Here is a 27,155-nt window from a genome sequence, read left to right as displayed (position 1 = left end):
TAAAGCTCTAGAAATAACCCTTTCTCTTCTTTACTAGAAACTTGGTGATCAATAGAAGCCACATGCAAGTAATTCTCAATGCAGGGCGAAAACAGTTGGTAAGGTTAACCAAAGCCCCAAACCATATGCAGAGAGATAATTGTACATAGATTATACAAGTCCTGTGTATCCCCCTTTCTATGAAACATACTCTGGACCAAGTACCTTTTGATGCAGTATCCTACTGTCTTTCAAACACAAACTCTTCTTTATTTAATATCTTCTACCTAGTTCCATTAAGATCTGTACTTTATGGCTCACAATTGGCTCATTTTTCTCTTTACTAAGTGTCTATCTCCTGCCTACCTCAGCACTGTGTCTTTTTATGCTGGAATGGACATAGTAAAAAGACCATTTCTCTTGATGTCTTCTGACTTCTTCTAAATGCCTGTGTTTCCTTTCGATCTATCTCACTCCCTATGCCAGAGCATTGATATTTCTGAGAAAAAGTCAGAGAGGTGTCTCTCTCTGCCTGCTTATTTGAATTGCACTAGCATGGTCACGCAGGAGACACTCCGAGTGACAATACACAAGATGATACAAAGGATACACACAGAGCTGGAAGGGTTCTGTGTCCAGCTGATTTACATGTGAACGCGGGCAACTGTAAGGGCTTGCTATTGTCCAGCTTCTCAAAAGGGCATTGTATCCAGGAATGGTATTATTAGTGATGTGTTGTATAGTCTTCCAATAGAAGGCATTAAATAAGAGAGTACATTTTTATTGGGTAATATTAAACCATTCACTTCCACATTCACTTGCTCTAACCAGCTTGAACAAATTAGTTCTTCTCAGTAGATTACCCTCACTGGTAATTCTATAATAAAAGATTCTAGAGATGAAGCATTACCGTCACTGGCATTATAATTTTTATTTCAGAATCCTAGTAACCGAATATTCATTATCTAATTGTAATTAAAATGCATGCTTCTCTTATGAATGCTTATAACTATTTAAATGAATATGAACTTTATTAAAGGGATAAAAGTAGGAGATTAAAATTATTCCAAGAGGGTAAGTTTTATTCTTAAAGAACTGTAGAATTGCAGTAGTAAGAAATAAAGAAAGAATAAAGAAAGACAATGGAAAAGACAATAAAGGTAACAAGCAGATCCTTAATGTGCCATGGTGATGAAATAAAGTATAAATTTAATCATACAGTCATTAATAAAGTAAGCAAGACACAAAGAGCCTAGGAAGCTCCTTGAAGACTGAAGTGAGGATTTGTCCTGCTTTGCTTTCCCCAGGAATCCAATGGCAGTGCCTTGGAACTGCGGGGACACCCAATAAATACTGTTGCTTTAAAAACAAAACAACAAATCAAATTCAGTCTTAGAGTTATAAGAACGTCACGAGTAAGTTTCCAGTCAGTTTATAGATGCAACACTGAGATAACCTTGTGGTTGGACCTAGTTAGCATGTTTACTTTTCATTGGAGGATTAAATTACATGCTCAGAAAATTGGGTTATTGGGCTTTTTAATTCTTTCTTTCTTTTTCTTTCTTTTCTTTTTTTCTTTTATTTCTTTCTTTCTTTCTTTATTATTATTATTTTTTTTTGAGATGGTAAAGTTGTTCAAGTGGCACCCAAGCTCAGAGAAAGTGGAAGAGACTGGATAGAGTGCCCTTTTCTATTGTCTATTGTGAATTTTCATTACATAGAAAGGCCATTATTCTCCAATCCTTTACTGTTACAAGGAAGCCACCCCTCTCCAGTTCTTTACTATATCCATAAAGTTGCTATCCCTCTCCAATTACTTACTACCCATAGGGCAGCAGACCCTCATCACCTAGGAAGAAGTGTAAGTCCATATCAAAATCAGCCTTCTTTACATACTTTGTAAAATTGTGTTCTAATCATGCCATTAGAATCAAGCCAATCATGCTTATTGTGAGACGTGATAGTGATGACTTCAGTGATAGTTTACATTACATGGAGCCATGAAAAACTGCCATTGTGTATGTCACTTCACTGAATATTAACAATTTCCTATGTTAATAGTATTAACTGAATGCTGACTATATGGCAGGCACAATAATAAGTAATTTGCAGTCAGAAAACTTGTTTACATTTCACCAAACATGTTTTGACAGGTGAGATAAGTGAAGAATTTCCCCAAAATGGAATATATACAAAGAAAATATAAAAGTGAACAATGTTGGGGAAAAAATTGGAAATCTGAGCAACAAAAAAGAATATTACTGCATTACCTCTCAGGTTACCAGAAGCCCAGATACAGGAAAGTTGAGACCATAACTTGGGGTCCTATTTAAAGAAGGGACAAGAATTGGGAATTACACTTTTTCCAAAACAGTAACAATAAGCTACCAATGAGTTTTCCTTCTGAGCTGTAAATATTATAGCTGGAAGCACACAGCCTAACAGTGTAGCTTGATCATTTTTATATATTGGTCCACGAATGAAATCATCACTCAGATCAAGCTATGGACCATAATCCTTAGCTGATCCCAGTAAATTCCTTCAAAGAAAACTACAGTTCTGACTTCTAAGACAATAGATAATTTGTGCCTGGTTTTGACCATCATGTAAATAGGATCACCAGACACAAACCATTGTGGTTGACACTTTTCCTCAATGTTATAGTTTGGGGTTTTTCCATAACAGCACAACTGATAAAGTAAAGTTAAGGAAGGAAGGGCTTATCTTTGGCTTGTAATTTGAAAGTACAGTCAATCATTGTGGAAAGGTGTGCCTGCAGAGACATGAGGCAGTTCATCCTCTTGCATCTGCAATGGAAGCAGATGCCAAAGTGGGTGGTGTTCAGGCTCATTGTCTCCTTTGTAGTCAAAGAGTCCAGTTCCTGGAATGGTACTGCCCCTACCTAAGGGAGACAGTCCCACCTCAATTAACCTTATGTACATCCTCCCTCACAAGTATGCCCAGATGCTTGTTTCCATGGTGATTCTAAATCCCATCAAATTGACAATCAAGATCTCACCATACTTCATCTTACTTCCTGCCTATTTTCTATTATTGAGTATGTTACAATATTTCTTAATGTTCTTTTGTTGGTGAACATCTAAGATGAGTATCTTCTCCCATTTTTATGGGAAGAAAACTAATTTAGTTGGTTGTATTAATAGAGCCTAGGGGCTAGACCATCATAGCTGAGGAAGACATATACTGTCTATGTTACTTTTCCTATCATTGTGACAAAAGTAACATAAGGGGAGATCATTTATTTTGACTCAGTCTCAGAGGACTCAAATTCATTGTTGTTTGACCGTAGCATGATGGCAGGAACAAGAGACAGAGGAAAGATGTTCACCTCATGGGCATACGGGAAGAGGCCACAACACAATATGACCTCCAGAGACATGATCCCAAGTGATTTCCTACAAAGCCCACATCTTATTCTTTCCATCAGGCTCCAATAACACTATCATATTACTAACCCACTGGCATATTGATCCATTTGTTAGGTCAGAGCATCCAAGATCTAATTATCTCCAGAAACACCCATGCAGGCATACTCAGAGGTGGACTTTTCTAACTTCCTAGGCATTTCTCAATATAATCAAGTTGACAATCAAAATTAATCATCTCACTGTTGTTTGTTGGTGGGAGTGAGAATACAGCATTTGACACAGTCTTCATGACTAAGATGTTTAGAACATGCCAAATTTCTCTTAATCCCATTTATTCATTCTGAGGATCTAGCAATCATTTTCCACAAAACTATATTTAAGAATCCACTGGATGCCAAAATCTATGTTTCATGGAAAGGCATAGTGCTGAACAATATTTATTAACATATTAGTACGTATGATGTAAAAAGTTTCTTTTCAGGAATACTGGATTAAACAAAGCTAAATATATTTGTATTTGATGCAGAGTTTCTCACTATAATTCTCCTAGATTTATACACTAAGCGTACAGAGCATGCCCACATGGGATGTCAAACATTTTTTATTACACAGGAAGTATATTAGGACTTAATTTCCAAAGTTGTTGTTTCCATAAACTCCAAATTTGAAAATTATCAGTAATCTTTATGGACTAAATTATGTCTACATAAATTGTGTCTATTAAAGCCTTGAGCTCTCATGTGACGGTGTATGGAGATAGGGCTTTTTTTTAATTTAATTAATTTATTCAGATTACATCTAAATTGTTATCCCATCCCTTGTATCCTCCCATTCCTCCCTCTTTCCCACTTTCACCCTATTCCTCTCCCCTATGTCTGTGACTGAGGGGGACCTCTTCCCCCTCTATATGATTATAGGGTATCAAGTCTCATCTTGGTAGCCTGCTATCCTTCTTCTGAGTGCCACTGGGCCTCCCCATCAAGGAAACATGGTCAAATATAGGATACCAGAGTTTTTGTGTGAGAGTCATTCCCCGCTCTCCACTCCACTGTGGAGAATGTCCTGTCCATTAGCTAGATACCAGTAGGGATTCAATGTTTACTGCATGTATTGTCCTTGCTTGGTGCAGTAGTTTGTGCAGAACTCCTGGGCCCAGATTCACATGTCATAATGTTCTTCTTGTAAGTTTCTAAGACCCTCTGGATCTTTCTATTTCCCCATTCTCCCATACTTCTCTCTCCTAGAGTACCAATAGAATGTCCTTTCATCTATCCCAATTTCCTGGTACGTGAGGTCTTTCATGGGACATGCCCCTTGGGATAGTGTCCAATTATAAATGAATATATACCATGTGAGTCTTTCTGCTTCTGGGTTAACTCACTCATTATGATCATTTCTAGTTCCATCCATTTTTTCCACAAATTTCATAATTTCCTTGTTTTTAATAGCTGAGTAGTATTCCATAGTGTAAATGTACCACAGTTTCTTTATCCATTCTTCTACTCAGGGACACTTAGGCTGTTTCCAGGTTCTGGCTATTATGAATAAGGCCACTATGAACATGGTTGAGCATATGACCTTGTTGTGTGCTGGAGTATTTTCTGGGTATATTCCAAGGAGTGGAATAGCTGGGTCTCAGGAATCCCTATTCCAAGTTTTCTGAGATAACACCAGATAGATTTCCAAAGTGGTTGTACCAGTGTGCATTTCCACCAGCAATGAAGGAGTGTCAGTTGACAGAAGACACTGTCAATAGAACAAAGCAACAGCCTACAGAGTAGGAAAAGATCTTCACCAACCCTAAATCTGACAAAGAGCTAATATCCAAAATATATAAAGAACTCAAGAAACTAAACACCACCAAATCCAATAACCCAATTAAGAAATGGGGCTCAGAACTAAACAGAGAATTCTCAACAGAGGAATACCAAATAGCTGAGAAACACTTAAAGAAATGCTCAAGGTCTTTAGATATCAGAGAAATGCAAATCAAAATGACTCTGAGAATCCATCTTACTCCCATCAGAGTGGCTAAGATCAAAAACTGAAGGAGATAGGGCTTTTAGGAGAGTAACTAAGGTTAAGTGAATTTAAAAGAATGGGCCCATGGTCCAGTGGGTTGATACAACAATAAGAAGACATGTGAGAGCTCCCTCCCTCCCCCTCTTTCTGTCTTTGTCTCTTTCTGCCTGTCTCTGTCTCTCTGCCTCTGTCTCTATATGTCTCTGTCTGTCTGTCTATCTGTCTGTCTGTCTCTCTTGCTCTCTGTCTCTGTCTGTCTGTCTGTCTGTCTGTATCTCTCTCTCTCTCTCTCTTGCTCTCTCTTTCTGCACATAAACACAGGAAAAATGTCACGTGAGGACACAGTGAAAATGTCAGAAATGTACCCTTCATTACTGTGGGGAAAAGAGAATGGCTTTAAAGGCAAGCAACTTCTGTCTCTTGTCAAGAAATCCAGAACAGAATGCTACAACAATCTTCTTCAAGATTAGAATTGCTCATCAAAATAGTGAGTGTGCATCTCAAGAAAATGAAATAACTAAATCCTCTCCAGACTTACTGGCATCATATCTTAATCATTTTTCTATTATTGTGAAGGCAAACTGTGACTAAGGCAACTTATAAGAGTTTACTAGGGCTTCGCTTAGAGTTTCAGAAGGGGATTCTATGCCCATTCTGGAACAGAGCAGTCAGGCAGGCATAGCATCAGAGTAGTAGCTAAGAGCTCACATTTGATCTACAAGCATGTGGCAGAGAGAACTAACTGGGAATCACATGAACTTTGAGACGCCTTCCCTAGCAAGACCACACCTCCTCATCCTTTCCAAACAACCGCCCCCCCAAGATGAGGCCCAAGCCCTCAAATATACGAGCCTATGGAGCGATCCTAGTTCAAATCACCCCACATCACTTTCCTATCTTAGATTATTGGCAGCTAGATACTCTGAAAAATTGTGGCAGTTTCTTCTTCTGCATTCTCAAGGGGAAGCAAAATTAATTCACCATTGCTTCATTTACTTCATAAAACCAAATGAGGCATTTTTGCATTGCTAAGATGCTGGTATAGCCCTGCCAGTTCATGCCCTTCACTCCTTTGCTTGATGGTACATATTCTCTATTGATAATGATTTATTTTCATTACTTCCTTTCTGAACAGAAGGCTTACCTGTTGCTTCATAAATTGGACAGCATTATAAATGATCTGCTTTCAAAGATTTATAAGATGAATTTGTGAAAAGAGATGACACTGATTTTTTTTTAAAAATCTAATCAACTGAAGTTTTAGTATACTCCTAAGTGTGTTACCCAGTTTCTGTTTTCTCTGAAGCGAAGATCCATCTGTGTGTAACAAGCTACACAACTGAAAACCTCATGATGAGATAGGTGTTCCAGTAGGTTCTTATTCCAATCATTTCCTCCTTGGACAGAAGAGGAACCAAACTTCCTTTTCCAAAATACATTGTTTTTGTTTTTTTGTTTTTTTTTCACATTTTGGGAAAGTCATGTGCTTAATAATCTCTGATTGAAAAAACAATCCATGTGCTCCTTGCTCACAGTATCCTAAACAAGAGCATGCTGGAGGGTCACAAGTCTACAGCCATAGCAATCCTGTTCCAACCTGTATGCCCTTGAAGTCATTATGTAAACAAAGATAGGTGCTATCTGCATCCATAAAACAAGAATTCCCAACAGGTTGGAAAGTAATATTGGAAAATTGCTTGCAGATGTACTGGATAAAATGCAAGTAACTATATCAGCTCTCAGCCCACAAAATGCTGAGTACCAAAGCCCCTCTGGGGTCGACCAAGATGTGTTTTGCATGTTAATTTAACTCTGAGACAAGAACTTAGGGATTATCTTCACTTTCTCAATTCCCATTTAATGATGAGCCACACAACTTTTTCTGCATTTGTCCACCAGAATTCCCTGCAGCATATACACCAATGCTTCCATGTTGCAATGCTTGATGTGTTCTCTAAATTTTTGATACCTGCCATTTTACAACATTTAAAATAATTGACATTTTTTCCTCATAGGATCTTTTGCTTTTCCTCATTCACATTAGCCATGGTTCTTTTGAATTTCTTCCAAATTTTAAATCATTTATTTTCAATCTTCTTGATCCATCCTTCTCTCTTCTTCTTGGAGACTGACAGCAAACTTTCCTCACTGCCTCTGATGCTAGCGCCAGTTCCTAAGTGGCAATTTGAAGGTTTATTTTTATTTGGGCCATCTCATCCTAAAGTATAATGTTTTTCATTATTGTAGGCAGGGAGATGTATCTTTTTCAGAATTTCCCATCCCTCTGCATCTTCAAGATATTGATAACATAAAAACAAATATTGAACATCTTAAGAGCATCACATAGTTCAAAGTCCAGTAAAAGAAAATGGTCCTACCTTCAAGCAAGTCTATTGTGTCCACTTTAGGAGCCTGTTAGGATGAACAGGGAATGACAAAGTCTATTTTTTTTTAAGTATGAAGTTTGTATAAAAAAGACAGAGATGATCAATATGAGTAATGTTAACATGGATTTGTGCTATGTGGAAGGGGCTTTAAAGTGGCTACAGGAAAAAAGGAAACACTTTTCAGTTAAAAGTAAAATTCTTGTCTCATTGGAAAATACCACCAGTTATGATGGGGAAATGCATAAAATAAAAACACATAGCTTATCACCCTTCCTTCTAGAACCAAATGTGTTAGGACAGATGCTCTTTTGAACAAAGATGTCTAAGCAAGGAGTATGGTAGGGAAAGCCGTTCATTATCTTCGTAATTGGGGAGATTTATGTACAAGTTACTAAAGAAATGCAGAATTACCTTGGCCCTTGGCACTTGGGTGAGTAAGCCCAACATTAATCACTCCTCCTGTAGAAGGTAGTTCCAAAGAATGAAACAAAGACAAAATTGGACAAATGAATTCTTAATAAAGAGGGCATATCATAATACACTTTGAAGGTCACCCAGCTATAACCAAGGAGCACTCAGCCAAGAGAAGGGATGTGAATTAAGCAAAAGGGGAGTGAAGTTGGACACATTGGCGGAGAGCAAAGAGCTCAGTGCCTCTACTCTTTGTTCGCTAAACCCTATGGAGGTGAGCACAGAAACTCCATTCTTTCCAGGATGGCATGAGCTTTGGGAAGGAAATCTGCATTCCACCTTATTGGGCCACCACAGGAATAAAATAATCACTCCCAAATAACTGTGGACTTCAATTGTAGAACAACCACTGCGCTGCACAGCCCAAATCTTTGGAAGGGTGTTTGAAGTTGGAGATGACTAACCACATTTTTTATTGCCAAGTATTTATCCATTAGCTTTCGTTAGGTTCCCGCCACAAAGTAGTAGTTCACTGTTGCTTACCGTCATCACTTTAACCTTTCAGTTTTGTGCCCAGTGGAAACCGCTGAGCTTGGCTCATCTTTAGCCGACCACTTACAAGCTCCAACCTGCTCTCCTGCCGCTCATCTGTTTGTTTACTTGTTTATTTGTTGGTGATTGCATTTGGTTTTTGAGACAGGCCATATTCAGTAGCTTTGGCTGGCTTGGAACTCAGTATGAAAACCAGACTGGTTTTAACCTTACAGTGATCCTCCTGCCTCAGGAGAAAAGCTGAGATTATAGGCATACTTGACCATGATCAGCCCTGATTCATTGTTACCTATGCAGTGCCAGAAAGTTCTGAGGAATGCTTGCTGAAGTGTTGGCATGTAAAAGGTGGAAGTGAATTTTTTTGTGAATTTACCTCCTCCCCCAGTTCCCCACCTCCTTGCCTGGTCCAATAGAACCAAGAATGGACTAGCTCATACTGGGATCAAACTAGATAAAATCTGATGCCCCAAAAATAGCCTAGGTTTAGATTTTTCATAGCCCAAGAAAAAGAAGTAATAAATTAAGCTTCTCCAAGCTGTGAAATAGGTTCTCAGAGATGCCTGGGTCAGCTGTACCAGTATCATCTCCTTCTTCAAATAATGCCAGAGAAACCTGGCCATTCCTGGAGAAGCCTGAGGGGCCAATAAGAAAGGCTGGATCACACAGCTATCGGTGTATTCCTCACGTGCAGTCTCCATCACCAGCACAAGAAGGCAGAGGTTGGACTGAGAGAATAAATCAGATGGCTTAGCCATGTCTTCTGGAGTCTGAGAGACACAAAGTCCAGCTGAACCACATCATCCTGGAATATCCTCATCCCATTTCAAGGAGAAGGTAGACAGAGGTGCTGGCAATGGAAATGGCCTTCCTTTTCAGGATTCTGTGGAATGAGGATATAGGCCGCGCTTTGTGGGCCACATACAGGATGTGTGATATGAAGCCAGTCAGGAGCAACTTTTAAAGCATCCCACCAAAGGGGTTGTGGGAAATGTCTCAGTCAGTAAAGGACTTGCCTTGCAAGCATGGAGATCTGAGTTTTGATAACCAGCACCAGGGAGGAGAGACAGGCCTATTCCAGGGTCTGCTGGCCAGCCACACTTAGCCAAGTTCCAAGCCAGTAAGAGACACCATCTCATAAAATCAAAGTGGATGACATCTCAAAAGCTATAGCTATGATTGTTCTCTCCACATTCATGTGCACACGTGTGCAGGCAAACACGCATGCACCTGCACACATATATGCAGTCATGTATTCACACAAAAGAATCTCTCCAAAAGTCCACTCAGCCTTACTCATGGCCGATGAGCCATGAGAAAGGATACGGCCAAGGAAACACAGGATAGATGGCCAGCTACATGTGACATTACAAATTTTGCATCCTTTTTGTTTCTCAAAAACACAGGAGTGTAGGCTTTGATCTTTTGAAAACCTAGTTTATTTGGGATTCTTTAATGCCTATACTTCCCTTCCAATCTCTTTACCCTAGATTGGAGAGAAAATAAGTTAATGGGGACAGGAGAAGTAGACCTTTTTAGACTCAGTTCATTGGGAAGATTTGACTCTTTGTTGTCAGGATTCCAGCAGACCCGTTAAACAGCAAACTCGGAAATCCAGCAAAAGTGACTGCAACCACAGTAGCTGGAACCAGGAGCAGCAGCTGCAACAGAGAATCCCAAAGTATTCTCTCGAGTGTTTCTCTCTAGAGTGTCTCAAAGTGGAGGAGTGAACAGCCAAATGATGTAAAGCAATTCAAAAGGCAAAAAATAAAAAAGCCAAGCCTTTTGTTTTGGGTTCAAATATATCTCCTCTCATAGTCTGTACTAGGATGTTTTTCAGCTGACAAAGACCCTGACCCCACAAGAGGCATTTTCTCTTCCTGTGGACAAACAGCACATGTCCTCTCATAAGTCTTGTTTTCAGTGTACAAACACCATACACCCTCTGTTTCACATCCCACATTCAGGATTAAAAAAAAAAAAAAAAACATGTTTATATCCACTATACATGAGAAACAATGAGAAAAACCAGGTTATCCACCCTGTGTTTGAAAGATTCTGAGCCAAGATAAGGTATGCTTTCTCATCGACTAGGTTTTGAGAGGCCAGGCATTGACCATGACTTGCTAGATATGCAGAGACACAAATATGGGAAGAATGCTGTTCATTTCAAAAACACAAGGCAATCCTTGCATAGATAAAATATAAATATGGATGGACAGATTCAAAGCAGTCTTCCACCCAATAAGAAAACGTTTCCATAGAATAAAAACAACACATTTCTGTGTCACTTGACAGAAGTCTATTGAAATTCTTTCAGGCAACTTGAGAAATGTAAACATGTATTTTCTCTTCAAGTTAGAGTATTGGAAGTTTCTATTTCTGTTAGCTCAGCTACTAATCAGTAGCGGGCATAAAAACAAGCATTGTTTTATTCCTAACCTAGTACCTGAAAAATGAAGGAGGTTGTTAAGTAGATCATTTCCCAGACATCACTGTCCCCAATGCTCATCACTGTTCTGGAAGAACTCTATAGGGCCAGAAAGTCCTGTCATCAATGGGAATCACACCACAAAGCACCTCAAAGGATCTTTCCTCAAAGGACCAGACTCTTGAAAAACAGACTCAACATGCATGATTTTTTTATGCATGTGGAAGTAGACAAAACTTGTTCCAATAGTAACTCCTTATTGTTCTAGAGTTAAGAACGTAAAAGTAGAATCAAAGAGCCTAAGACTTTCATATGTAGGTAGAGAAAGTATGGCTTGGGTAAATTAACCAATTTTCTTTTATAGAGAACATCTTAAAGATTTACCTTTAAGACATAAGTTATATATTCCCTTTGCCATTTCAATAATATTTAAGTATCTTATTCAGTATTACTTTGCAAAAATAAAACCTTAATTGAAGAAAATTACAGGTGTAAATACTTCAATATTATTCAAGGTATTCAGTATAAAAATCGTTTTCTTTCCCATCTGTCCCCATTGATAGTAAACTCCTTCTGACGACTGCTTTGGAATTATGCCTTGTTAGTTTCTGTGTTTGACTGTGTATTTACCCAGCCACAAAATACAGGAAGCCAACTACTTTTAATTACCTCCTTGTGTTTATTTTATAAAGTTTTATGAAACAACATGTCTGCTCTCTGGGAGCTTGCAATCCAGAAAGGCAAATCAGAGAATACCATTTTGCATCAAAGCTCAAGATGATGATAGAGGCTTTTTCTAAGAAAGTCTAAATGAAACACATAATTGTCTAGCATTTAAAAAAGGTCTCATCTATTCCCACTGAAACAAAGTAATTGAGTCTGTAATTACTTTCATTTCATAGGGGACATAGGCATGGGTTCTAAAGATCTAGTTGTGACGGCTGTTTTCTTAATTGCTCTAATTGCTTTATAGGGAACACTGTCTCATAGCATTGAGGAAGGTTCAGTGGGCAATGGTAACTGAGGACATTGTTGGAAGTATTTAGGGAGTTTTGTTTTGCTGCGTTTTTTCACCTTGTGGTGACACAGCTATGCTGCACTGGCTCTTATGGGATACATGCGCAGAGGCATGGCCTATCTACACTTAAGGACCACAGAGGAGCTGGCAATGCTGCTCCGTCTTGGGATGGCAAGGCATCCCTGAGGAACACACAGCTGCCTCTTCCCAACCTAGTCATCTTAAAGAGGCCCAGGAACTTGTTTTCCCTCTTTCCACAGCATTCACAGAGATCCAGTCTGAGAAAAACAAAATCACAACAAATTCAATTAAAACATTTCCTTGTATTTTATGATCCGTGCTAGAATCAGACCAACATCTGATCTTGTACTCTAGAAAATAGAATGAATGGATCAATGAGCTCAACAGAGCTCAACAGAGCCTTTATAGTCAGGAAAAGGATGAAGGAAACAGAAACCAACAGGAAACAGATGGGCCATAGCACAATTGTCTTTTACAGGATTAAAGTGGAGAAGGATTCCTTAGGACACTGTCTCAGAGGAATGCCACCTCTTACTGGTAGCTGAGAATCTCCTCTTCTCTAGAAAATTGGCCTGTGCCATTCTATGGGCTACTCTATTGGCCTGTGCTACTCTATGGGCTACTCTATTGGCCTATGCTACTCTATGGCCTACTCTATTGGCCTATGGTACTCTTGATGGAAGGGAGTCCATGCTGGCACAGCCTGATCTGCTGAGAGGATGGGAAAATAGTTTTTGCATCATTCTTTACTAGCCTATCCTAGTCTCCCTAAATGCCTCCTTAAGGCTCTACAGGACAGAATGGGAACATGATAGAAAAACTAGCTCTCTACTGTGAAGAGCACTGTTTGTTTTACATAGTATGTAGTTACTGAGCTAAGGGGAAGACTAAGCTGTCTACAAGCGTGTTTGCTGTCTCAGCAGGCAGGGGACGAGCAGCTGAGCATAACCATTTTCCTCAGGAAAGCCATGGTGGAGTAAAACAGCTCAAGGATGGACCCAGAGGCTCAGGTTTTACCTCTGTAACTAACAATTCTGATGGACCATGCAAGAGTCTGAGTCAGGACTCATCTGATGACAGAATTCCTCTAATATACAAGCCCACTATCACATGTAATTAGTGTATTATGCTAACATGACAAATAGTACTGAATGTCTCCCTAAATTAGATTGACCTCAATCTCTAAAGGTCATTGACTCCAACAAAGTCGTGTTTGCAATGACAAATTTATAAAAATAAGAATACGTCATGCAAGCTCCTAAGGAGAATATCAGGTAAATCCTTTTGAGGGTCGCCCTCCAGCTCTCAGGGCAGGTGCTGTAAAATCACATCAGAAACGGTGCCAATCAAACCGCCTACTGCTGTCTGTGGATTTGTTCCATATGTGTCTCTTTGCAACTTTAACTTCTGTGGAGTTCTACTTAGATATTTGACCAGAATAGGTTTAGAAAGTAACTTTTTCATTTTACCTAGGGTGATGGACTTTTTTAGTGCTTTTTTTTCTGATTTAGCAAATGTCAGTTTTGTGACAATTAGCTGTATTCTAGAAAAGCATTAATAGATCAGTCCAAACTGGATCCTCTGGGTATGAAGCAGAGCTAGACCTTGCTTGGTGTAGTATATGATGGCATGGGAGCAATTGTAAGTGCTGCACACATTCTTGAATATGGGACATTGTGTGTAACTTCAATATGTAATATTAGTTGAGTGTATCTGGTAAGTATGCTTTCATCTATAAATTAGAATTGCACAATAAAGACTTCTAATTGACACCGGGGATTGTTTGTTTGCTTGGTTTTTTTCTTTTCTATTTTTAGTAGAAACTCCCAGAATTTGAGATAAAAATAGTCTAGACTATAATCTAAACTGTTCTCTATGAGCTGGTTACTGTGGCCAATGTAAATTCTCTATTTTCTCATGCTTGCCAGTATTGTAGTAGTTATAACACACATTGCTAAGAAAGCCTAATAAAAATGATTAAAATTTTTGGCTTCATTGACAATGATACAAAATTGATGGTGTTGAAATTTTGGCTTGTAAATCCCTATCATTATTAACGTTAATCAGTTTCTAATAAAGTAATTTACTGGTGGCTAGTTGGGATACAATGCCCAGGCTTCTAGAAACAATGCTATTACAAAGATTTAAAACTATGCTTTCAAGTTTGTCATGTGCAATTAAATTTCACAGAGATTGGAATATTTCTAGACTTCTGTATGTAAAAATATTCTTATCTGGTATTTTAAAATACTTACCATGTTGAATTTAATCACTCTTATCACAGATGGCTGACAGTACAGATACAAACAAGGCTCCTCAGCAATCTGAATTCTTATGTGCTTCGGGTAGAAATGTAAATTGATATACACTCTAGAGAAAACAGCCTGAAATTATCACAAAAGTTAGGCAGACTTTATAACCCAGCATTGCTTGCTTTGTGTAAAGATTCATCAGTGCTAGTTGGTAATTCCGTTAAAAAGATGTTCATAGCAGCTTTATATGCAAATTCCAGCCCTAGAGTCAGCCCAATTGACAACATGAGAAGCCTGGCCTCCATTATTGGGTGATATTGCATTTTCACTAATATAGCACAATGTTTCATTCAGAACAGGACTCCAAATACTTTGGATATTTGAATATTTTGAATTACATAGCAGTTACATTTAAACAGTGTATTCGCTATAGGAAATGGGTGAGGGAGGTACTTCTGAGTCACGGAAGGTGTTCCAAACTAGTACGTGAGTTGTGGTTGCACATGTGAGCGTCCTACCTACCCATACATGGTTTACATACATTGTGTAAAAACACATTGACCTGTACCTTTCAGATATTTATGATCAGTACTCATTTATTACACAATGTCAGGTACTCCACCACTCAAAAGTCTTATGTCTTGTGTGTCTGTGCACACAAGTGCTTTACCCACGGAGCCATTCTCACAGAGCACATTTTAGTTTTATAAAATCACCCATGCTGCCTTTCAGAAGCTCCAAGAGTGAAGCTATAAGTGTTCACTTGGAGTACCCATTCTGCTCGGGATCCTGTGTACCAAAGCTGAGACATGGTGCTGACCAGGCACTGCAAAGCCAATCACAAAGTCACTCTTGGGTCAGACAAAAGCAGATGACAAGAGGAATTTGGATTTTAGGATTTAGTTTGTGGAACAGTGGCTTAGAGACACACCTTAAGGCGCATCAGCCACAGAGCATGTTGGTACCATGTCCATAGGAATCATCTCTACTAGGCTGTCAAATTACATGTGCAGTTAGGTTGCCTTCGTTTATTGTTTTCTTTAAGAGTAAATATCAAGTTTACTATTAAAGGCTTTTGTCTAGGGAGATGGCTCAGTTGAAAAAGTTCTTGCCTCACAGTGTTGTGCCCCAGAGTTCAGATAACCAGCACCTACATAAAAGCCTGCCCATGTTGGCACATATGTATAACTTCAATGCCAAGAGAGCTGAGACAGGAGGATTCCTGACTTGCTGATCAGCCAGATGAGCTGAATCGGCAAACCGTAAGCTCAGTGAGTCTCTCCCAAAAAATAAGATGAAGAGCAATGAAGGAAGATGGCCAGTATGGATCTCTGATTGGCACATGTATGTAGACACCCAAGCACAAAACATGTGCATGCACACAAGAACAGACGCATATACCATACACATAACTTAAAAAAAAAAAAAACAACAAAGCGTTTGTTTCCTCTTTGAAGTGATTTTAATTCCTAGAATTCTGCTAAGGGAAAGTAAGTTTGCAAGAAGGAAAATCCTACTGGCTGATTTGAAGCCTGATTACCAGGGATGACGGCATCAGCAAAAGTCCAGAGGTTTGGCTGGCTCAGATGGATAAGCAGTACTTCTGAAAAGCATAGAACAATGAAATAACTAAACCAAGGTAAAATACAGCTTTGAGTCCCACGCACCCAGTTCTGTATCTCCTTCCCAGTTTCCTGCTCCTGATACAAATGGGAGACTGAGATTGTAAACAACCTCAAGGACAAGTATACAGTCCTTGCAAAGAACAGAATTTTCAAGGTGGAGTTTCATTGGTTTGCCCCAGTCACTAGCTTTATTTGCTAAGGGATAATAATTTATTTAAAAAAAAAAAAAAAAAACCTTAATCTTGAATCATCTCTCTCGATTTCTCATTGTTCAAAAGTAGCATTCACCGTTGTTATTTCCATTCAGGCCTATTGGCATAAAAATTATGTTTTCAGAATGACCTCCCCCTGATTTATGCCTCCTACCCACCCAGCCCCAAAGAAGGTGAATAGCAAGATGCCACAGAAGGAAAATAGGATAGAGCATAGATTTTCTGCAGAGTAGAATCTGTCTTGCGCCAGCCCTTAGAGAGGCAGTACTATGTGTAGCTGCTCCTGAGCCCAACCCTCAGGTCTTCTCCTGGGCTTCAGTGCAGGGCAGCTCTTCGCAGTTGGCCCCATCCCTATCCTTCATTAAGACCCACTCCACCCAAGGAAATACTTGCCTTGTACTGTAATCTGGTCAAGAACCCATGACTGGGGCGTGTATGAACCCCAGGGGTGAACACACTACTTCTAAATCTGTATCTCTGTCTGCATAGGTTAGTACCACTCAGACCTCATCAGAGACGCTTCTTTGTGCAGCACATGACAGTTAACACAGACACTCTCACAGCTGGCCAAAGTGCAGAGAATAAATGTCTAGGGAGTGATCCGCCATAAGTGGGTCACCTATAGCATACCATTCCCTGCTTCCCCCCAGAGCTCAGGTAATGTCATGAAGAAGGGTGGAAAGATTGTAAGAACCAGGGAAGGACTCAGGACTCAGGTATAACACAGTCTTCTGGGCACTAACAGATACTGTAGTTGCCTGTATAACACCCACACAAGAAAAAGTCAGTCCACGCTGTAGCATGGAGCAGGGTAGGGCTCATAAGCCCTTACCTCTATTGAGAAGCTATTGGCAGTTAATGACTGCAGGAGAGAGCCAGTTTTTATTAAGGGTGTAGCCCCTGGAAGTTTGACCACACTCTAGTGCATGGTCCTATGCCCAAAAATATGGGGCTACCACTGGTTGGATCCAGTGGGTTATAAAAAAAAAAGAGAGAGAGCATGAAATTAGGAGGGATGTGACGAGTAAGGGAGGGTCTGGGAGGTGTTATGCAGAGGAGGGCGGAGTGAATATGATCAAACACATTGTATGAATACATAGAATTCTCAAATAGTTACTAAAATATGTAAGTAATTCAAAGTAGGTATGGAATGAATGGGCAACTGCAGGGCAAACAGAACGAACCTAGGCAGAAAAATGCAAGTGGGGCCAGCGCCACTGCTCATTATCCATAGGGCTCAGTACTTACAGAGCACCTGCTCTATGCTGGAGACTTCCACGAACGATTTCAGGTTTTCAAGTAAACAAGAAGGGACTAGGAAACAAAAGATGTCCCTTATTTAGCTGATGCACAGCAAGAAAGGAAGTCTCTGAAGGAATTGCTTCAAACCAATTAAAGAGACAAAGATTTCAACAGGACTTTGTTCCGTATTTCATTCCCACTACTTTGCTGAACTTTCCATTAACTCCACATGGGATTGCCTATGGGGCATGTGGTATGGTCTAATTCCTACCTGAAATAGCCAATGGCTTATTAGTTGCAGGTTCTGGAAATCAGAATGTCAGTTCTATTTTTCCATCAGATGACCATGCCCGAGTTGCCTCTGAACCACGCTCTGAAGGATTATTGTGGGAGGAGTGTAAACTCCATCTGAGGTTTTACTGGGTACATTTCTGGACAACTATTAAAAATGCCTTCGGTGATCAGACAACATAAGCCATAATTCTAACACAGCCTTCTCATGTTTTTCTGTCTCCCTGTGATTCAGGAGGAAGGATGCTGGCTTCTTATCCTACAAAGATCACCTGCCAGTGAGCCAGGTGGTGGTTGGAGATACTGACCGACAAGGCTCAGAAGCCAAGCTGAGCGTGGGTCCCCTGCGCTGCCAAGGAGACAGTAAGTTTGCCTAGCAGCTGTGGCTTGCACCTTCTTATCACATTGAAATAGTGTTTCTAGGCTGCTCAGAAGATGCCAGAAAGCAGTTCTTCAAAAACATCATATACCACAAGCAGGGACCAATAGAGAGCTACATGGGGCTTTATTGCAGATGACGGTGTGTCCAATACAGAAGCCTCAATTCAGGCGTAAGATGTGGCTATCCATCTTCCTTGTCTATTCATATGAACCAAGTTTGACTACCTAAGCTTATGGTAGTATAAACAGCAATGCTAACAGCATAAAAGTGCCACTCAACAGCTGGGATTCCACTGTGTGCTGCTGTTAATGCCATTAGCATGACTATTTATATCACCATAAAACTGAGTTTATGGTGATATAAATAGTAGCATTATAGCTTAATGTATTATTGTAAACTTGGATTATGGCCATATAAAGTTTGACATTATGGCTATCAAACTCCATCATCATCAAAGCTTGATGGTCCCTCAAAAAGCGAAAAGTGTTTCTATAACAATGTCCTGCTTTCAGGCTTAGGCACCACAGAGAGAGTTGGGGGCTGCTAGTTAGGACAGTGGGAGGTAAGAGACTCAGCATGATGGTCCCACCTAATTAGGGGCACCATTCAGGTTTTTTGTTGTTTGATACCCTTCGGTGTGCTTTATGCATGGTGGGAGGGAAGGAGTAGAAGGTTGCTATGGGGATTCAGCAATGAGCATCCTGGGCATCATTTCCCTCTATTTCCTGCACATGTGATTCAGGCAACACTCCTGGGATTTCTGTGCTTTTTGTGGTTGTGTACTAGGCAAAGGGAGACCTAGATTCCACTCTCTCAATAACAGGCTTGCTTGAGGACCGCAGGCAAGCCTCTCCATTATATCAGCTGCGGTAATGAGAATACCACCTGCATCCCGATGCCTCCTGGGGAGCCCATAAAAGGTTTTAGTCCCTGGGTTTGGAGTCTTCCTAGGGAAGCATTATGTGAGATGGAATGTTCTTTACAACTTCTGTAAATCAATGGAGAATTGGGCCTACTCAATAATAGATACTTGCAACCACTCAAAGAGATGTCTTAAGGAATGTAGGAATATGTGCTTAGCAGGTCATTGCTTAGTTAATTGAGACTGTCAGCAACTAAATACGCTCTTAATACAAGAGGGGTGGCATTTGGACTGATCTTTCTCTTCTTGCATTGGGAAAAACGTTACCTAAAGAAATGAAATTGGTGAAAAAGATCGTTATGAAGCCTTGGCTATACACAGTAACATTTTATTTGTGTATCCAGTCTTGGTGGAAGTGCACAATAAGATGCTTGTTCAACTCATTAAGATACTGGCACCGACCGAACAGTAAACAATATTTAAGAAATATGCTAAGAAATGAGCTCATGTTCTTTACATTTGGACTGCCATGTATACTAAAAGTCAATTTTATTATGTCATAATTGCTTATTAGTATATAAACATAAAATATTTCCAGTTTATCAATTCTAATTCTGAATTTTACTCTGAGTTACAGAGAAGTTCCAATTAAGTTGCTGATTGACTTAATACCATAAAAATCCAAGTTTTACTATCAAGAGAAGATTATATGTTAGAGTGTATTATTTTTTCACCTCAGGCCTCAGGAAGAATTTATGGATGGGGTTTGCTTTTTATGCAGCACTTTGCTATGTGACCTGGGAATATGAAAAGGTGTTCGAAGATGCAGATGGTCTATAATTTAATACTAGGCTTTCTGATATAACATTTTTGTAACTGATTTCTCAAGAAAGGAGTGATAAAGGGTGCACTTAAGGTAGGAGTGTGTGTGTGTGTGTGTGTGCGTGTGCACCTGTGCACACGTGTGTGCATGCACACATTTGCCTGTATGTACAGAGCAGAGGCTGATTCTGGAGTTCTGGAACGTCTCCCTCTGTTACTGTCCACAGTGAGCCTGGCCCTCACTGTTCTGGCTAGTCTAGCTGACCAGTGAGCCTGCGATCTACCTGTGTGTGCTCCCCACTGCTGGGTTCCAGGTACACATAGTCATCCTCATCTTTTAAAATGTGTTTGAGGGATCTACGCGAGGTCCTCATGCATTCTAAGCAAGGGTTTTGTTTTTGTTTTTGTTTTTTTTTATCAACTGAGGCATCTTCCTAACCTAGACTCTGTCATAATAAAAGAGAAAATGATAATGATAATAAATGACAAATAATGATAAATGTTCATGTAATTTTTTTTAAACCCAAGATTGTTTTTAGATGCATTATTACGATCAGTTAAATGTGAGTGTCTTTTAAAACTTACTCAGCTTGGGGAGTTGGAGAGATGGCTCGGTGGTTAAGGGCATTTGTCCTTCTTGAGAAGTATCCAGGTTTGGTCCCCAGCACCTACGTCGCAGGTCACAACTGCCTGTTACTCCATATCTAGGGCACCATACACCTTCTTTTACCTCTGTAAATATCAGGCTCACATATGGTACATAGCCATATATATATACATTAAATCAAATAAATAGATCTACATTTAAAAAAATAGTGCTTTGGTCACATTTATCATGTTTAGTATATATTGCCTAGCACAAGCCCCACTCACCCACATCATGCTAAGAAGATTGTATTCATGAAGTTTTGAAGCCACCTTACAAGTGTGTGCCATTATTTATAAGGACGAGCTTGCTTTAAAAGATTCCTTTAAGAGACACTGTCAAGAGAACAAAGCGACAACCTACAGAATGGGAAAAGATCTTCACCAACCCTTTATCTGACAAAGGTTTAATATCCAAAATATATAAAGAACTCAAGAAATTAAACACCACAAAACCAAACAACCCAATTGCGACATGGGGCTTGGAAGTTAACAGAGAATTCTCAACAGAGGAATATCAAATGGCAGAGAAACACTTAAAGAAATGCTCATCCTCGTTAGTCATCAGAGAAATGCAAATCAAAACGACACTGAGATTCCATCTTACACCCATCAAAATGGCTAAGATCAAAAACTCAAGTGACACAACATGTTGGCGAGGATGTGGAGAGAGAGGAACACTCCTTAATTGCTGGTGGGAATGCAAACTAGTACAACGACTTTGGAAAGCTATCTGGCGCTTTCTCAGAAAAATGGGAATAGAGCTTCCTCAAGACCCAGCTATCCCACTCCTTGGAATATACCCAGAAAATGCCCTACCACATAACAGGGACATATGCTCAACCATGTTCATAGCTGCTCTATACATAATAGCCAGAACATGGAAACAGCCTAAGTGTCCCTCAGTAGAAGAATGGACTAAAAACTGTGGTATATTTACACAATGGAATAGTACTCAGCTATTAAAAACAAGGAATTCCCAAAATTTGTGGACACTTATATCAAAACAGTAGTCCAAGGGATACGTACCATGAAAATCTTTACTTACCAAGAAAGTGGGTCAGAGGAGAGGATATCCGATTGAGACTTTAGGCAAGAGTAGCATGGAAGAAAGAGGAAATAGTAGGACCCACAGGGTCCTGGAAACCTACAAGAAGAACTTTATGACAGGCAGATCTGGATCCTGGGGTCCTCCTCAAACTAAGGCACCAGCCAAGGAGAATATAGGCAGTAAGCTTCGAACCCCTACCAAGACCTAGCCGACGAACATGATACTCTCCACCGTTGAGTGGAGAGTGAGATCTGACTCTCACACGAACTCTGGTGCCCCTTTTCTGACCATGTCCCCTGGATGGGGAGACCTGGTGGCACTCAGAGGAAGGATAGCAAGTTACCAAGAAGAGACTTGATATTCTGAGAGCATATATAGGGGGAGGAGGTCTCCCTCAGTCACAGACATAGGGGAGGGGAGAAGGGGAGAAATGGGAGGGAGGGAAGAATGGGAGGAAATGGGGGAAGGGCTAACAATCGAGATGTAATATGAATAAATTAGTAAAAAAAAAGACTCCTTTAAGATCTCTTCAAAACTTCAGAAAAAGCAGGTTCAGCACCAAACGCCCACTCGTCCCCCTCTGTGTTTCCCCCTTTCCATCTCTCTGGGTAGAGGGAAAACCTCCCACCCTCTCCCTCAGTTTGAGGAGCCTCTATCTGCAGCTCTCCAGAGGTGCATGGCACCTCAGGCTCCAGTCCTAGGCTCTACTTACACAGGATGAAAGGTTTTCTGTAAGCTCTGTCCAACTGTTTCAGGGATGCAGGTGGTTTCCTCAGGCCTGCGGAGTTGCAGCTTTCACTCTAATTCATCTGAACTCACAGACTCATGAAATCAAAGTGCTAAACCGGATTGCTAGCTTCCATTTACGGTGGCCCCGTGTCTCCTACAGCACTGTGAAATAGGTAGGCCTTGAACATGGTGGCTGCTGTTTTTTTTTTTTTTTTTCTCCAAATACATCCAAATACAAATCTCCATAAGTGTGACTAGTGATGGATGGCTTGCTATGATAAAAATTGCAGAGAAATTATGCATCTCTCCTAAACCATGGGTTTAACCTAGGGAGCCCTAGGGGAAAAAAAACAAAGAACCATTTAGAGAATCAGAACTCAGTATCAGAGTAGATACTTTTCCAACTTAAATATGATCACACCCTCTGAGGCTGCTGGGAAACTTTCATGAAAAAAAAAAAAAAAAAAACCACCTCAGATTTTGAAGGCAGAAATCTTATTCTACTGTATAGAGTGACTATAATTAATTGCAGGAATACAGGATTTGCTGGGTAATTGTTTTGCTCTCAGCCATATGAAGTAAAGATTTACCATCTCCCCTCTAGGGATATAGACTTTAAACAATTAATTAGGAGAAAGTTTGCTACAAAGGCAAGCCTTTTCAATAAACCTAGGCAGAAACAAATTAGAGGCACGTGTTACTGGAGACTGCCTCCCTGTCCACACCAGAAGCAGCTCAGGCAACAGGAGCTGACAGGCAGGACACTGCAGTCACACTTCACGCTTAAGATGCAAATTCAATTTCTTGAAGCTTCCGAGGTAACTAGGAGTCACCAGATGAGAAAGCAAGGCAGGAAGGATACACAAGTCCAGGTTGAGAGCACTGTAGGGACAGAGACAAATGGCAGTGAGCAAGAAGGAGGTGGTGACGGAGTTCTAGCCACATGACTATGGACATTTGTTCCTTGCAAGAGGCATTAGCTATGCCAGAGTAATGGAAAGGCCACATGCTCTGTTTGCTGCAAGAATTTTGTAATCCAAGAGCTCAACTCTGCCATTTCCTCACCCCAAGAGTCAGTGCAGCCAGCCCTGTCCACACACTGAGTCACTACCTATAAAACATTTCCTGTGGGGTGCAGTGGGCTTGGCGGGGTGGGGGTGGGGAGAGAAGTCAGTTTTCCTTGTGATGAGATAGCAGCTCCCCAGCCTGCAGACAGAGTAGGAAGATTCTTTATCCTCCTTTCACTTTGCTGCCTCAGAGAGGCAAGAGATGGGAAAAGAAAAGGACAAGAAAGGGAAAGGGTCCCGGGTACAGGTTCCAAATCTAAAGAAACCCCTTTTTATTAATTCATTCACTCTCTTGATTCTTTCCATTCCTGACCCCTGTGAGGGGGGTTTGCAAATTCATTTCAGAGCTAGGTATAGAAAGATCCTCATGGTTCCTGTAGAATCAACCCTCATATCTACCACACTCCATTAGATTTGATGTTAGGATTTGAATGAGAAAGAAAACATGCCTTGTACATTCCTGGGGTTTCACGGGTCTGAACATTTACTAGGAAGGCATAATCTCTCGCCTTTCAACCTTAGGAATCTTTTCATGCGGCATTTCATGTACCTAAGATCTTTTCTTTGCTCCATGCCTGGCCAGATCCCACCAGGACTGTATGCCACCCTCCGACACCCCAATACCTGCCCTAGAATGTTCCATATTACCAAAGTGTCTCAACTACCTATTTCCTCCTCAGTAGTAAAGGCTCTGCTCTCTCGGGTAGTAGAATGTAATTTAGTAGCATGTAAAGGTCTCACCAGACTAATTCATTCTAAAATGTGACTAATGAGCCCTGAGGAATGCCTAACTAAACAAAGGAAGTCACCGAGAAGCAGGAAATATTGGAGACAAAGAGCCTCCCACCGCTTCACCTGGCTTACTGAATTACCAAGAGTAGGATGGGCTTGCAACGAAAGTTCTGACACCTCCACAACTTAGGACAATAAATAGCCCGTGCTACTTCCGTTAAGTGGCTCCTTCGTCCTCATGGCATTCTGTTCTGGACAGTGTGAGAGCAAAGAAGACTGATGTCCCTGCCTGTTCTCCCTAGGAGCCAACTTAGAAGTGACATAAATCACTTTTGCCCACATCTCATGGTCTAAAACTCACGCATAGGCTTCAGTCTAACCCTGAGAGTGACTGAAGAGGGTAGCCTTCTGTTTGGCACACAGGAGGAAGCAGGTGTGTGCTCTGTATTCGTCCCAGCACAACATTGTCTTCTGACATTGTACATGCATACAAAGCTGGTTCTGGTATAAGAGGAAAAGGGAATCGCTGATAAAAAAAAAAAAGTTTTCTCCCCATCTATTATTCATGAGAAAAAGATATAGCTCCATTCCTCACCCCTCCTTTTGACAGGTCATGCTTCCCCCAGTGGTGTTTATTTTCCCTCACCCAATAAGACCTGAAGACTACCAAAGGAAGAGGTTATAAAAATGTAGTTCAAATATCCCAACAGGCTTTTTTGTGTGTGCTGCTTGAGCTCTAATGTTTTATTTCATCAAATGGGATAAAAGGAGACCAAGCAAAGGAGGTTGGCTTTGTACCAGGAAGGTGCTGAAGGCACTGAAAGAGAGAACAAAACATGGATAGGTCATTTCCAAGTCACTTTCCTTGCAGGCAGGCACGAGGAGAAAAACGTAGACAAAGACCCCTTGGTTAACATCAGGTGATTGGAGGTTCCTCCTGTAAGAGTTAAAGGACTCTGAGAATTGAAGCAGAAGGAACTTCGTTGTCAAGCCCATGGACCTGCTGGGAAAACTTGGCTTTCTTCCTCTCCCTTGACTGTTCACAGGTCAGATAACCACTTTGCTGAGGTTTAGTACCATAGGACTTTAGAATAGGCACCCTCTATTCAACGGTTAGAGCATGCTATGGTCTGTTTGGGATCCAGTGCAAGAGCTCAAAGCAATGAATTGCCTCATATAAGTTTTATTCAACATTGTTTATACTGAAGGATGATTCTGGAAGTGGAAAAGAGAAAGAGTAGCTAGGAAGAGTGTGACTAACCTCACTCTTAGTAGAGGGGAGATATCCCCAGCTCTGGCTATGGACTCCTCAAAATTAAAAATATTTCTGATATACTTTAACATCCTCAGCAGTGGTACATGCCAAATGCCTAGAAAGGATTAAGAACTTAAAAACATATATCAAGGCAAAGGTGAAAAGCTCAGCAAGGCTTGACCTTCGAGACAGTGTCTGTCTTCATAACAATTATGAACCCAGGTAGAGAAATTTTATAGCCTTGGGCTTTGCAATTCCTTCATGGATTTCCAGATTCCTAGAACATATTTTCCTAAGATTCTCTGTTGCCTCATGGGGAGCGCTTGACTCTTTAAAGTCTTCTTTTATATAGCACATGTTACTGCTGGCTTGCCTTCCTTCCCTATGCTATCACCATGAAAAGTTGTCTCCTAACTCAGCAGAAGAGACAAGTTATGGACTTCTATGGACAGCCTATGTAGGGTGATAGTGGCATGCATTAGAGGACCACCTTCCTTCCATCTCCATCCCTACATTGGTCATCAACTAAAGTTTACTACTTGGGCTTTGCTCTGTGTGTGTTAATATATATATATATATAATCAAAGTCTTCTCAGAATAATCATTGAGGCATCAATGCCAAGAGATGTCCCAGAATGGATATATTTGTTTTCTGGTAGCAAATATATCCTAAGAAAATGTTCTTTCCTTATATTCCCTGTATATTACTGTAACAGTATAGGAATGTATATGCAAGGCATACAGGTATGCATGTGCATGCATATGCACACACACACACATACACACACACATACACACACACACACACATACACACACACATACACACACACACACACACACACACACACACACACACACACACACACACACACACACACACATAGAGCCTCCTATGTGTAGAGGGCAAAGTCTCAGAGGTCAGCCAGTGCAGACTTCTCATTTTGCAGATGAGTAAGATGTGTCATAGGAGGTTCAGTGACTGGTCCAAGGTCTCTCAATTGGTTTATGGTGAAACACAGGTACAAAGAGCTTGATACTAGCCCACAGCTTCGATGAATGCTAGAACCTATGAGGAAGCTTAGACTGATGCTCTGCCCTATTCCTCCACCTATGAATTTCTGAGCGATACAATGGTATGAGTCCTAACCAAACCCACCTATTGTGAATGCAACCTATTTGAGGTGGGAAGATAGGAGGATAAAATATGCAGCTTCTCTTTCTCCATTTGCCTCCATTTCTAGCAAAGGCTTTTTGTATGTTTATAGCTTTTATTTTATTCGGTTTTTAAGTAATAGATTGAGGAAACCGTTAACCTGTGTGTTTCTTAATGCCCCAGTCTCCTCTACGATTGCCATTGGCTGCTTGCAAGTGCAGAGCAGGAGAGGCTCTAAGAAGCAGCCATGACAGTGATGTTTTCAAGCTCACAACCTAGGCTCATTTCCCATTAAGAAACCAGCCCCAGGATGCATCTGAGGTCAGGTCCAATTAACAAAGACAGCAACTTTGTTAAGTGGAAGAGTGCCTTCGTTTTTATCTCCCAGCCTCTTTGGTGACTTTCAAAAATTAGAAGTGATGGGCCGTTACCCTGGCAGGACTCAGCGCTTTAATATTATTTGATCATTCAACTTCAGCTTCCGCTGTAAATTCGCTGTGGAAATGGAAAGCAAAATGATTATAATTTGGAAAAATAAAAGAGTCTATTTTGCAGCCATATGGTGTGTGGCGGTGTGTAAGAGTGTGTGGACATGTCCGTTTGTGTATGCATAACTGATTTCTGGT

The 27,155-nt window shown here is 40.5% G+C and overlaps 1 protein-coding gene across 1 annotated transcript in view; it reads left to right on the top strand.

Moving 5' to 3' along the window:
• Nucleotides 1-27,155, top strand: part of Cntnap2 (contactin associated protein 2) — a 2,113,217-nt gene that overhangs the window by 1,673,369 nt on the left and 412,693 nt on the right. The window contains exon 15 of the mRNA XM_051152463.1: nt 18,065-18,192. Coding sequence (XP_051008420.1) covers nt 18,065-18,192 — 128 coding nt within the window. The remainder of the gene's footprint in view (nt 1-18,064; nt 18,193-27,155) is intronic.

This window comes from Acomys russatus, chromosome 10 (genome assembly GCF_903995435.1).
Source record: "Acomys russatus chromosome 10, mAcoRus1.1, whole genome shotgun sequence".
Taxonomy (NCBI): Eukaryota; Metazoa; Chordata; class Mammalia; order Rodentia; family Muridae; genus Acomys; species Acomys russatus.
The sequence above is the reverse complement of the archived record's forward strand: the minus strand, read 5'-3'. Positions and strand labels throughout refer to the sequence as shown.